We start from the raw sequence: 14940 nt of genomic DNA on the forward strand, positions 1-14940 counted from the left end.
GACGAACATTTTCATCATAGTTTTAGTCGACGAAATCAACACAGCTGTGGCCCTCTACTAAAAATAACTAACAAAGTCCTTCCATACTCCCATACAGAATGCCAAGTCTCAAACTCTCACCTGCAACTCCTGGATCTACATGGTAAGAAGTAAGAACACTGCTTCTCATGTGCCTACACAAGTTCACTGTTGGTGGTATAGCTGTAGAACGAATTAGAGCCTTGTTAATGTAAATCTGAACATGATTAGTGGAGCTGCCTAAGGTGTTGTGATCGTGGACATCCTTGACCTTTAGGAAGTAGTTTGTCAGGTACATGGATGTCTTTGAGGTGTAGTGTATCTTGTACATCAGGCCCATTGCAAGATGCTGTACTTTGTCAGATGGAGTGTGGACTCTTCGTTTGGAATGATTAGCCAAAGGGCCGGTGGGGCCAGGGCCAGGAGCCCATGGCTCTCAGGGGCCCTTGGGGGAACTGGGCCACGTGGTTATCGACAATTCACTAAAATGAAATGTATGAGTTCATCAAATTATCAAATGTGTGGGCCCCTTCTCTGTTGTCTACAGGTGCTTTATTTACCCACAGATGATCATCATAGCTCAAAATCCGAGCTGGGTACCGTGCGTCGGGAGGCGTTATGGTGGGGGGCCCCTAAAAAATTATCGTCCCAGGGCCCTCGCGGGGGTTAATCTGTCCCTGCGCAGCACCAGGTGGAGGGTGGATAAATTCTGGATGTTGTAGTCTAGCAGGGTGTGGCCATCTTTCAGTGAAAAATAGCTGGCAAAGATCAACCTCTGATCTTCAGGGGGAATGCCTAGCCTGTCCTGGATCTTTGCCTTCACACTCTCAATGGTATCGCTTGGCTCGACCTCAAGGATGATGGTCCTGCCAGCGTGGGTAATGACAAAGATCTGAAACTTGTTAACTTTCACGTATGTAGCCATTTCTAACTTAAATCTACTTACTCGCCAGACAGATCAAAGTCCTCTTTCTCAGCCGAATGAGGCCACGTTCCCCATTAGTTCACGTGATGCCCAAGTAAAGATGAAGATTACAAAGACCACCTGGGTGGGAGAAAAGATAGGTTAAATATAAGTTGTGTTCAAAAGTCTGGAGTACAACCATTTGAAATGTTTTTTTTCTTTTTAAACTGTTACTTCTCCCTTTCACTTTATTTCTATTTTATTTGTTGCAATAATAGCAGATCTACAAGTTCACAAACATAGACTGTATGAAACAATGGACACAGGGAAAATGTGACCATGCATAAGACGTTTGAAGCAATGACACAGCCTCTCCTGTTGTTTTGTGACTATCAACGAGCTGGATGACATTGCTGGATGATACTGGAAAGGATGACATTGCCCCACCTGAAAATGTTTGTTACTGAACAAATACTTTTTAAAGCAATGATTCTTTTTGTGTCTTTGAAGCAGTTATATGACAAGGACGTAATTAATTTGCAAGTGTGATCTGGGAATGCCCATATATGGTCATGTTCTGACATCACATTGTCTACTATATATGGGCATAAAATATATGGGCATACCGGTATATATGGGCATAAAAGGGACATCAAGCCAGAGCATGATCTCAGAGCGGCAAACCCATTCTGTTAAGAGTGGTTCCCCTGAACAGTGACATGATGTCAAAGCCACAAACCCATAGAACCATACACAAACCCATAGAACCATAGACTGTAAAAATGTGTACTGACTGACTGACTGACTGACTGACTGACTGACTGACTGACTGACAGACACAGACGGAGACAAGCTACTACATTTCTCATGGTATACTGCGACCTTCCATCGCAATAAACTGGGTCTAATAACGGCGTGGCATCTATGTGGATCTCTTCCAAGAGTGACGTCATATTGATGACGTCACTTTTGCCCAAATATGGAGGGGCGGCAGCCTGCGTGCATCGGTGTTGTCAGGCATGCACAGCAACCGGTTGTGTTGTTGTGGGTGAGGTCAGACCAGAGCTCTGCTCAGCATAATATAAGATTTGAAAATATTTTTGAATTCCACTTCATTCAACAGAGACCAGAGCGTTACATGTCCATACTCAGTGTGAAGAGAAGTAGATAGAAAACAGGTAGTGAGAAAGAGGATAAATAAATTTCAGTCGGTTAGATCACCTGAAGAGTCACCAGCGTATTCACACAGGAGAAAAACCCTTTCACTGTAAACAGTGAAAAAAAAAACATCTTCACAATGGAGGAAAAAAACAGTGGTCACACTGAAATACCGGTATGTCTGTAGGCTGATAAATGCAGGTTGTGCACGGCCGCCTGTTTTATGCAGCCAGACAGTGTAGCCCATTTTGAAGTGAGAGGTGCTTTTTATGAGTTCATTTCATTAAGTGTCCATGTGACGTGTACACCTGTACGTATAAACTGACAAAGCCAGATTCAGGAACAGTTAGCGCCACTCAGAAAATAAGGGGTGTGTTTGGACCCCTTTGAGTACTAACAGTTTTCTGTAATGGCCGGCCACTAATTTGTGTACGTAGGAGTAGGCTTACCACCTATTTAAAATGCATTCTTTGCCTTTTTGCTTGCCTTGTTATAGCTTGTTATCATGTGGCTACAATGTCTGGCCAATATCCTGGCACAAAGAGCTCAAAGTTTGTTGTCCGGTTCCAAAACACGGGGGAAAAACGTGTTAAAATAAATGTCCGCCATAAAAATTGTTTTACGCCAGGGTCCCATTGGCCACGTCGAAGGACACTTTGCTATTGGCTAGCGGGACGCTATGAAATGAAATTAACTCAGAAATAACCCGGCTACCCTAGGTGTGATTCTTTTACCCCTTTCTTTTGGAACGATGTACAGTAAAATGCCTCCTTGGTTCCCCACTTTTAACTCGAAATGCCTCTTACCTCCTTATAGAAGGCATTTATTTATCCATCGGCCTCCGGACTACACCAAGAAAGTCTCCAATCTTTATTATAACATCTGTCTCTTTATAGACACTCATTCTACTCGTGGTCCCGCTCAGGGACGTGCAGAGAAAGTTAGAGAGGCAGGGGCTGACATTTCTAAAAGGGCCTTTTGGTGGAAATATCGAAAATAGCAGACCTCCAAGCTCACAACGCGTCACGCTGCGACGCGTTGTGTTCTTGGAGGTCAGCTATTTTCAGTACACTGAACTAAGCATAAAAATCAAACCTCGGTTCGAAGTGAAGCGGTGAATCTTAGTATAGAATTGTCTGGAGAGCCAGGTATGACAGCCGGTATAATAGGTTTTTAAAAAATATATAAAAAGTCCTGCTTGCTGGTCTCTTAGTTGTTTGTCAACTGCATCCCTCTATAATTATTTCAGTTTCTGTTATCTTTGTGGCCTACTAAATTTTTCAACTTCTGCTAGATTTTCAATGTATTTACTCTTGTCTGCCTTAATGCTCCTTTTTACCATTCTGTTAGCATCTGTATATTCTTATTGTGCATTTGCTTTTGCTCTTATGCGGCTATTTGTCATTGCTGCAATAGGTGAGACCTATTGCATGTACAAGACAGATAAAACCTGAAGGCCAAATTATCATGTGAAGCTTGACCAATCCTCAAAGTATCCATTCATCTGACCGGGAGGGACACCGCACACATATTCTGGACGTACAGGACAGATAAAGCCTATTCATTCTGAACTGAAATGACCATATATGGACATGGGACACACATTCTGCTTTTTGAAAAAGCCTATTCATTCTGGACTGATATTTTGCACGTACGGGACAGGAAAAACCTGTTCATTCTGGCCTGGAGTGACCATATATGGACATGAGGTGACATACATTGTGTTTTTGAAAAACCCTGTTCATTCTGGACTGAGATCACCATATATGGTAATTAAACGGACATTCTGTTTTTGAAAAAGCCTGTTCATTCTGGACTAAAATGACCATATATGGGCGTGATACACACAAAGCCACTCATAGGAAGCGGTTTTCACCGCTTCAAAAATATATAAAAAATCCTGCTTGCTGGTCTCTTAGTTGTTTGTCAACTGCATCCCTCTATAATTATTTCAGTTTCTGTTATCTTTGTGGCCTACTAAATTTTTCAACTTCTGCTAGATTTTCAATGTATTTACTCTTGTCTGCCTTAATGCTCCTTTTTACCATTCTGTTAGCATCTGTATATTCTTATTGTGCCTTTGCTTTTGCTCTTATGCGGCTATTTGTCATTGCTGCAATAGGTGAGACCTATTGCATGTACAAGACAGATAAAACCTGAAGGCCAAATTATCATGTGAAGCTTGACCAATCCTCAAAGTATCCATTCATCTGACCGGGAGGGACACCGCACACATATTCTGGACGTACAGGACAGATAAAGCCTATTCATTCTGAACTGAAATGACCATATATGGACATGGGACACACATTTTGCTTTTTGAAAAAGCCTATTCATTCTGGACTGATATTTTGCACGTACGGGACAGGAAAAACCTGTTCATTCTGGCCTGGAGTGACCATATATGGACATGAGGTGACATACATTGTGTTTTTGAAAAACCCTGTTCATTCTGGACTGAGATCACCATATATGGTAATTAAACGGACATTCTGTTTTTGAAAAAGCCTGTTCATTCTGGACTAAAATGACCATATATGGGCGTGATACACACTAAGCCACTCATTGGAAGCGGTTTTCACCGCTTCAAAAAAGGTACAGCATGGATTTCTACACAGAGAGGGCAATTATTTCAACATACGATGCTGCATTCAAGTTCAGGAGAGTTTGGACAAGGCAATCTTTGTAAATGCTGCCTTCTGGTATGGCATGGAAAGGGGGCATTTACATTTCTTTCACCATAGTAAAAACTAGGGATGGGTATCGTCTGCGATACTTTTAATGGTATCCATCGCATGACGTCGATACTATCGTATCGTTTCACGTAAAAACGAACGATACCTTGTTTCGATACTCTTGAACGCACCCCTGGCTGGTCGCATCTGTAACAGTTGGGCTACTGAGAGTTTAATGACTGCTTTAGTAGGCTACAGTCGTTACTGTGGAAAATAGCCGACAATAGCCTATAATGTTTATTATTATGATGATTATACAACGTCTATACTATCCGCTCCGCCACACTGTGTGATCAACATCATCACCTCTGCTCTACCGCAGCAGCGAGTCACCACTGTTTCCGTGTTGAAGTTAAACTTAAATAAAAAGTATCGAAAATGGTATCGTATCGATTCCCAGGTATCGAAAAAGGTATCGTATCGATTCAAAGGTGAACGATACCCATCCCTAGTAAAAACTGCATTCATGGTCTGGAGAGGGCACTTTTTACAGACGGGTAAAGGTCAGGGGCTCTAATATAGGCTACTCTGTAGCCTACGTGTTTTCAGAGAGCCCACACAGTTTCTACAGGAACCGCATTTTTTTTGTCTAGTTTCTTTAAGCCTCCCGCGTTCCTTCTATAAGGAGGTAAAAGTGGGGAACCAAACAACCCAGCACGAAGCAACGTGCTGTGCGCCTTTTCACTAGTTTGGGTCCCGGGCAAACTCGAACTGCAAAGTTTGGGAACCAACCACTATAGGAGACATACTGTCACTGTCATCGAATAACAACATAACTGCTGTTTAGCTATACTTACCTGCATGGTGCCTTCCTTGCTCCAAAATGCTCCTTTGCCAAGGAGCAAAGCGTACAGCTTCAATAAGCTTCATTTGTGGATTTTGTGTGTTTTTCCCTCAAACAAAATTCGGAGACTAAACTAACAGCTTTGTGTCCACAGAGCTGGAAGGATGAATTCATCTCCTGGGATCCAGAGAGGTTTTGTGGAATAGAAAATCTCACCGTCCCCAGAGACCTGCTGTGGACCCCAGATGTAGCTATCAGGGGAGAGTAGGTCAAAAACCAATTAAATTCTTGTTTGTTCAACTTCTTCATAGTTAAAGTTATACCATGTAACTTTTTTTATAAAACAAATCTTAAAATTGTCCTAACTGTTAAATCGTTAAAGTTTTAGAACACCCACTCCGTTATTTTCAGCTTCTGAAGCCTTCTCTTTATATGTTTTCTATGAGCCGTGAGGGGGGGAGAATTTCGCGGCAAAATTGCGTCATCATACACTACCGGCCAATCACAGCGAGGGTTATACACTGCCGGCCAATCACAGCGCATCTTGAAGTGGGGTCGCTATCACAATACGGCGGCCATATTTGTAGGCGCCCGTGTCGCTTGCCTCAACATAACAACAGCATTTACTCGGCGAAGGAGTCCGTTTCTCCGGAATGCCTGAACGCACAGGAACCAGGGACCCCTCTAAAGATAGATCTCGGCGAGGTGGAGGCAGACGCGGGGGTGGTCCGCGGCGAAAAACGGCCGAAAGACGCGGACGCGGTTTGCTATAGAGCTACTGACCTCTAGGTGAGCAACTTACACAGTATAGCTTTAAGTAGGGCATTCACCAAATATTCGAATATTTGAATATTCGAATATCAAAGTCACTATTCGACGTTGTTCACCGAAGTGGAATATTCGCTTATTTTTCTTTTTTTATTGTTTTCTCTTAAAAAAATGTATAGTTTATAAAGCTTGGCTAGATAGGAAGTCATAAGAATGAGTTGTCAATGCCCTTGGTGGATGAATTTGTTAATGCTTTATACCAGAGGTTCTCAAACCTTTTTAGGCAGTGACCCCCAAAATAAACATATTTGAACAGGGGACCCCCACCCGACAAGCACTTGGAATTGTAGGTATTACATTTAATGTGACTCGGTTCTGCAGATAACTATTGTGAAAATAGCAGATCTACATGCTCACAACGCCTCGCGTTGCGAGGCGCTGTGAGCATGTAGATCTGCTATTTTCACAATGTTCGCCTCTTGCTTACTTAATATTTGACAGTTTGGCCAGTCCTGTCGAATATTCGACTATTCGAAAAAGTCAAATAATTTGAATACTAAAAATCACTATTCGTGAATGCCCTACTTCATAGTATAATAGTATAAATCCATCCTTTAAATCTTTTTTTGTTCCATCAGTGTGTCTGACAGTGGGGCTACTGCCAAGGGTCCGTACGTCGGAGTGCGTCACACCGGTAGGATATGGTCATCTGACGTTCACCGTCTGACCACCATGTGCAAGATGGATCTGACCAAGTTCCCCTTTGACACCCAGACATGTGACATCACCTTCTTATCCTTCATACACTCAGGTAATGTGTTATAGGGATGGGACGATATGAAAATATCACGATTATTGTGACCAAAGAAATCGCGATTTACGATATTATCGCGATAATCGAAATATCCCCAACATCCATTATCCTGGGGCGGAACATTTGCCAAAAAATAGCCGATCTACATCGCCTATTTTTTTGGCAAAGAGATTTGGTAGAGAGTGAAAAAAAGACTGTATTAAAGGAGCTAGTCAACTTTTTCTTGAAAAACAGACACTCGGGCCGACTTTGTTTACATCGGATGTAAACATTGTCGGCCCGACAATGACCAAAATGATTATTTTACCATTATTTTATAGATAGATAGATACCTTTATTATCCCAAGGGGGAAATTATATTATTATTAAATTATACTTTTTGTGGTCATTTTTGAATAGAAACACAAATATGAAGCTTAATCTGTTTTTGGAGCTGTGTGAAGCACAGGCTCCCTATACGTGGCTGTGTGGGTCTGTCTGTGTGTGTGTGTGTGTGTGTGTGTGTCTGTCTGTGTGTATGTAGCCTGAACTTCCTAAACTTCGGCACGCCACTAGTCCCACAGTTTTGCCACCACACACTCGCGCCATATGTCAAATCGACCGGCTTACTCGGGAATCGTGGGCTATTACTTTTCTAAGAGAAAGGTTCTATAGTTTAATTGATATTAATTTATTAGTGAATTAATTTTCCCCATTGACTTATAATGGGAATCGCAAAAACTCACATTCAATTATTTGTCTCTCGCAAACCATAGGGGCTAGAGTTTCAAGACTTGGAGAGGAGGTTCATAATGATTTCAAGGATTAAATAAAAAATAATTGTGTCATTTGGCCGCATGGTGGCGCCATAACACCCCACTTTACGTTTTGGCCTGTAACTCTTGAACCGTAGGTCGGAAAATTAAAAATATTTTTTCCCTGGATTCCTTGGGTCATGACGCATCTCCCCATATAGGCCACGCCCATTTGCGCCATGATAGATTTTCCGCCATCTTGAATTTTCTCCAAAACACACTTTTTGCTCCTTTTCCTACATATTTTCTTCAAATGTCACAAAAAACGGTACACATGATCCACACACACACACACACACACACACACACACACACACACACACACACACACACACACACACACACACACACAGCTCCACTTCACACGGGTGTGATTTTTATAAAATATTTTCGAAACATTTTTATTTTAGCGTCTGTTTTTCAAGAAAAGGTGGACTATAGTTCCTTTAAGTACATATTTTACAAGTACGTTTTACCAATAGAGGGGGCGGGTGATAGAACTGTAACCCCCAAAATAAACATGCTAGTTTATTGTCAGCAGGTGTAGGTCAGAGCTGTCACCTGTCCCCCCCCCCCCAATTTATAATTTTACTGAAGTAAAACAATTGAGTACTCTTTCCTCCATCTTTTGTTTGTCATCACCTTTTCTTTACTCATCCATTAATGTACTGTATACCGGTACTTTGATGTGCTCAGAGCAAGGTATGACAATGGAGCGCAACTCTGACGGCAACAAACTGACCTGGATGTCTAAGCAAGGCATGGTGACCCAGGGAGAATGGAACCTCAACAACATCACCATGAATGAAACCACTGCCTCGTATGGTTTTTCCGAACTTACTTATAAGGTATACATAATTATTACATGGCTTGGTTGAATGCTTGATTCCGATTGGTCAATCGCTGAAATCAGCGGTGTGTTATTATTTCTTGATAACAGGCCGCCCTGCTCTATAGCAGGCCGATGCCTTATCAAGGCGCAGCACTTGGGTGTAGGCTACTGTTCCAACATGATACTGACAGCCATGTAAACAAATACACAGTGTCATTTTTTGGAGCTGTGTGAAGCACAGGCTCCCTATACGTGGCTGTGTGGGTCTGTGTGTGTGTCTGTCTGTCTGTCTGTGTGTGTGTCTGTGTGTATGTAGCCTGAACTTCCTAAACTTCGGCACGCCACTAGTCCCACAGTTTTGCCACCAAACACTCGCGCCATATGTCAAATCGACCGGCTTACTCGGGAATCGTGGGCTATTACTTTTCTAAGAGAAAGGTTCTATAGTTTAATTGATATTAATTTATTAGTGAATTAATTTTCCCCATTGACTTAGAATGGGAATCGCAAAAACTCACATTCAATTATTTGTCTCTCGCAAACCACAGGGGCTACAGTTTCAAGACTTGGAGAGGAGGTTCATAATGATTTCAAGGATTAAATAAAAAATAATTGTGTCATTTGGCCTCATGGTGGCGCTATAACACCCCACTTTACGTTTTGGCCTGTAACTCTTGAACCGTAGGTCGGAAAATTAAAAATATTTTTTCCCTGGATTCCTTGGGTCATGACGCATCTCCCCATATAGGCCACGCCCATTTGCGCCATGATAGATTTTCCGCCATCTTGAATTTTCTCCAAAACACACTTTTTGCTCCTTTTCCTACATATTTTCTTCAAATGTCACAAAAATCGGTACACATGATCCACACACACACACACACACACACACACACACACACACACACACACACACACACACACACACACACACACACACACACACACACACAGCTCCACTTCACACGGGTGTGATTTTTTCAACTAAACGTTGCTCTCAAGAATGTTTTTGAAAACATTTGAAGCGAGAAACAGACGATGCAGTAACCAAATATGATTCTATTTTATCAGATCAACACTTCCTTGGCACTTCCAGGTACGTGCACACATAGAAATCAAAGGGGGCTTGAGCCCCTGCCCTTTTATCTGTCTGTAAAAAGTGCCCTCTCCAGACCATGAATGCAGTTTTTACTATGGTGAAGGAGATGCAAATGCCCTCTCTCCATCATGCCATACCTGAAGGCAGCATTCAAGAGAATTGCCTTGTCCAAACTCTCCTGAACTTGAATGCATTATCTTATGTTGAAGGAATTGCCCTCTCTGTGTATAAATCCATACCGTTACACCATATCTCCTTCTTGATTTTGTTTAGTTCAGTGTGGTATCAATCACCGAAAATAGCTGACCTCCAAGCGTGGAGGTCTGCTATTTTCGATATTTACACCAAAAGGCCACTTTAGAAATGTCAGCCCCTGCCTCTCTAACATTCTCTGCACGTCCCTGCATGGCAGGGGTTCCCAAACTTTTTTGTCTGAGCAGGGCACCCCATAAATATTGTTTTAATCTGAGGCACCTCTATTATAATTTTCACTCTCAGTACCTTATATTTATAGCATATCGTCATTGTCGGGTGGAAACCTTGTATGTCCAAAACCATTTTGTATTTATCATCTATAAAATGTACTAACTAGTGAAAACAGCAGATCTACAAGCACACAACGCCTCGTGCGACGGTCTTGTATGATGAAGGAGGGCTTTGCTTTACCAAAAGAGTACGTACACATTTGAAACTTGGAAATACAAGGTTTCTGCCCGACAGTGACGATATTTTAGTGACGATATTTTAGTGACTATGTTGCGAGGAAAATGAATGAAAATAACTTTTCACTTCAAGTTTAAAATGATACTAAATATTTTTGCAAGTGTCCAAATAAATTCCAAATATTATCAAATTATCTCGCGGCACCCATGGACTGCCGTCACGGCACCCCAGGGTGCCCCGTCACCCACTTTGAAAAACCCCTGGCCTATGGGTCGGTCCACAGATCAGCATCTCCAGGAGACCCATGCTCTACTGCATGAACCTCCTCCTGCCTCTGCTCTACTTCCTGCTGCTGGACGTGTTGTCCTTCCTCATCGCCGGGGCGCACGGAGAGAGGCTGAGCTTCAAGATCACCCTGCTGCTGTCCATCTCTGTCCTACTGCTGCTGCTCCAAGACATGCTGCCCTCCACCTCCACCCAAGACACCACCCATACACTCCCTCACATAGGTGAGACACCACCCAAACACTGCCTCGCATGTAGGTGAGACACCACCCAAACACTGCCTCGCATGTAGGTGACACACCACCCAAACACTGCCTCACATGTAGGTGAGACACCACCCAAACACTGCCTCGCATGTAGGTGAGACACCACCCCAACACTGCCTCACATGTAGGTGAGACACCACCCAAACACTGCCTCGCATGTAGGTGAGACACCACCCAAACACTGCCTCACATGTAGGTGAGACACCACCCAAACACTGCCTCACATGTAGGTGAGACACCACCCAAACACTGCCTCGCATGTAGGTGAGACACCACCCAAACACTGCCTCACATATAGGTGAGACACCACCCAAACACTGCCTCACATAGGTGAGACACCACCCAAACACTGCCTCACATATAGGTGAGACACCACCCAAACACTGCCTCACATAGGTGAGTGTTAGGTATTTTGTTGTGGTTTATATCATCTTTTTATCAATTCATATTGATGACCAACTGACCACCTGACCCACAAGGTCTCTGTCTGGTAGAAAGGCCTTATCTACTGCCATGGAGCCTGTAACTAAAACAATGAGAATTGTTTTGGTTTATAGGGCTCAGCCTGGAAGGACATCCCTTCAGGAACCTATGAACTCTTTGCCACGTATATGGAACCCACTTGTGGACAAGAAACATCCTATGAACTGTTGAAACGTCATCCATTGACTGACCAAATGACCATACTTAAACTCATGTCAAAACATAATTTGTCAGAGAGAGCACAAACCAACCATTATTTCTGTACTGTAGCCTACCTGCCTTGACTTCTCTCTCTCCAGTAAACATTCCATTCTCACTCTGAATCACTCTCCTGTCTTATTTCTGTGTGATGGATTAATGTATCTCATAGGGGAATAAGAAGGTGTTGTTGTTTACAAATAATATTTCTATCAGTGAGACACCACCCAAACACTGCCTCACATAGGTGAGACACCACCCAAACACTGCCTCACAGAGGTGAGACACCACCCAAACACTGCCTCACATACCGTAGGTGAAACACGAGGAATGGAATTAGGAATCAAATTATTTGGGGGGTTTCCCAGATGATTAACCGAATGTGCAACATTGTTTTCTCACTCAAAAGTAAACAAACCAAAATAAAGTGTAAGAGGGTATATGCACTTTTCTAAAGTGACAATGTAAGGACTTTTTAATACCTATAAAATGACAAATTACACATTGGCCAAATTGTCAAATATTAGAGGCAGAAATTCTGAAAATAGCCGATCTACTCTACATGCAAAATGTTCAGATCTACAGGGCATGTAGATCTGAACATTTTGGAATTGTTGTAGTGTTGAATACTTTAGAATTTCTTCTTTCTATAATATAAATGTGGGAGTCCTTGACATGAAAAGGTTTGAGAACCACTGAGTTGTGACATGTCTCTGTCCTTCTAGCTCTGTACTGCCTGGTCATCTTCACCCTGGTGGCCCTGAGTGTGGTGGAGACCATGGTGGTCATCTTCCTCATGGACATGGAACCTCCTGCCGCCACCCGCACCTCAGAGGACCCCCTGGTACACGCTGTCCTTCACAAAGGCATGTCCCGCGCACACACATGCACATTGTCGTGTGGAAACCTTGTATGTCCAAGACCGTTCATTTATCATTTTAAAAATGATTTAGACTAGGGATAATAGCTGATCTACAAGTACACAACGCCTCACATCGCGAGTGTGCTTGTAGATCTGCTATTTTCACAGGTTTTGTGCGTCGGTCTTCTATGATGAAGCAGGGCTTTGATTTAAGAAAGAAAACTTTGAAACTTGGATATACGAGGTTTCTGCCCGACATGCACAAGCGCACGCACACGCGCACACACTCTTTCAAAAGGTGATGCCCAACCTTGTTGAATATCAAGGACCTTCAGTTAGATATGCATTAAGGCAACAAACCCTTGTTTGATGCCTTTTTTTCATCTTTTTCAGTCTAGACTGTAAAATCATCTGTGTTCATTTAACTTTGCAGAGCACAAATTGAAGACCAGGGCCCTATTCTTGCACTGCGCCTTGTGCCTTATGCCTAATCTTCTCAGGCATGTCTTATTACGTTGGAAAATACTTTTTAATATAGTGAAGATCTACAAGTTCACAGCACGTGGATGTAGATCGTCTATTTTCATTATTCTAAAAGTTTTTTTTTAAGTATAGGCCTAATCAAAAAAGCTAGATAGGACCCACAATGTACAAGAGTATGTTTATATTGTGGTACTGCAACTTTCACTCAAGTAGATAATCAGAGTCCTCCTTCGATCTCTCAGAAGCTGTTGGAGATGCTGTGAACGTGGAGGAGACGACAACATCCAGCGAGAGGCCGTCTGTCTTGGACGGCGAGTCGAGAGACGTCGAGCTGCTCAAACTGATCCTGGAGCAGCTGAAAGAGGCTCTTCAGGACTGTAGGACATGGCGGGACAAGGGGACACATCGTGGACACTATGCCACCCTGGCCACATACATAGACACCGTGTTCTTGGTCTTGTATGTTGTTACCATCGTGGCATTCCTGGTGTACATGCTCCACCTGTGGGTTATGTGAATGACAAGATTAGACCGCACATCAGAGTTAATTTCGCCGACTAAAACTATGATGAAGAATTTAAGATTTCGTTCGACTATACCTTTTTTTTAAACTGACGAAAATGAAGCTATATATGAGTCATGACTAAAACTAAACTACATTTTTTGTCATGAAATAAAAACTAGACTAAAATGTTAGGGATGGACTAGTGGAGAAGAGATCCAGAATTAAGACTCTGACTCGGTTTGTGTGCAGGTGTCGCTACAGCCGGTCTAGGCTTGTAGATCAGCTATTTTGCACAGAGCTAAGCATAAATCAGGCATTACAACGTCATCAAGTCCCGCCAAAATACTTTTTAGTCGACGAAATCAACTGTATAGGCCTATTTGAGTCGACTAAAATCGTATGATATTTATTCAACTAAAACTAGACTAAATGTATAACATTTCGGATGACTAAAATCCGAATGCGTTGCGTCGCGTTGTGAGCTTGTAGATCTGCTATTTTTAGGACTGATTATTGGGATTATAGTAACTTTTACTAATGTATGACAATCAGATATATAATGGGTATTTACAGACAAAACATAGTTAAGTGATAAATGATGATGCATTATTTATAGGTTCATGTAACACTAACACATTGCATTATTAATTAAACTACAATAAAATGATTGAGAAACGGACCATTCTGTGTAATGAGTGCTTCTACTTTACTTTGGTAGGCCTACTACTGGTTGAATGTTTTGATGTCCTTTCACAAAACACTTGAAGACAGAACTTTTACTGATTCATAAATCATTAGTTTTATTGATTTTACAATATAAATTGGGGTCCCAGAGATAGAAATACCATTAAATGGGGGTCTGTAATACACGTCAAACTGCAGGGTCCTTGAAATTTAAATGGTTGGGAATCACTGCTAGAGCCGTAGAAATCTTCTTTTATGGGGTCCCTGGCATATCTTTTCGAATGGGGGTCCAATTTGGGGGTCCTTGACCTGAAAACGTTTGAGAACCACTGTCCTAGAGGCCCAAAAGAACTTTGGTTCTTTTGGGCTTTGACTTCAGACTTTCACCCTGAGCCCCGGAACGAGTATTATTCATAATAATCTTGAACCACACTGCTTATAGAATCAAAGTGGAAGTAAATTCATTCGAAGGATGAGATACACGGATGCAGCCAGCAGATGGCGCAACAGCCTCACATCACATTGGCACGGATGTTGCCATGTCCGCCTGTGTTTCTATAAAGTCGCTTGTAAATATTGGTAGTTGCTTGCGGTTCTTTGGGCTT

At 42.3% G+C, this 14940-nt stretch overlaps 1 protein-coding gene across 1 annotated transcript in view; it reads left to right on the plus strand.

Annotated features, from left to right (window-relative positions):
- Window positions 1-13663, plus strand: part of LOC308300870 (5-hydroxytryptamine receptor 3A-like) — a gene marked incomplete at both ends in the record, with an annotated part of 21499 nt that extends 7836 nt beyond the window's left edge. Inside the window, 7 exons of the mRNA XM_080744766.1 lie at window positions 98-142; window positions 5754-5863; window positions 7006-7178; window positions 8672-8823; window positions 10853-11078; window positions 12527-12667; window positions 13389-13663. Of these exons, the coding sequence (XP_080600892.1) occupies window positions 98-142; window positions 5754-5863; window positions 7006-7178; window positions 8672-8823; window positions 10853-11078; window positions 12527-12667; window positions 13389-13663 (1122 nt within the window). The remainder of the gene's footprint in view (window positions 1-97; window positions 143-5753; window positions 5864-7005; window positions 7179-8671; window positions 8824-10852; window positions 11079-12526; window positions 12668-13388) is intronic.
- Between the last annotated feature and the right edge of the window lie 1277 nt (window positions 13664-14940).

This window comes from Nannobrachium achirus, assembly GCF_963921795.1.
Source record: "Nannobrachium achirus genome assembly, chromosome: 16".
Lineage (NCBI taxonomy): Eukaryota > Metazoa > Chordata > Actinopteri > Myctophiformes > Myctophidae > Nannobrachium > Nannobrachium achirus.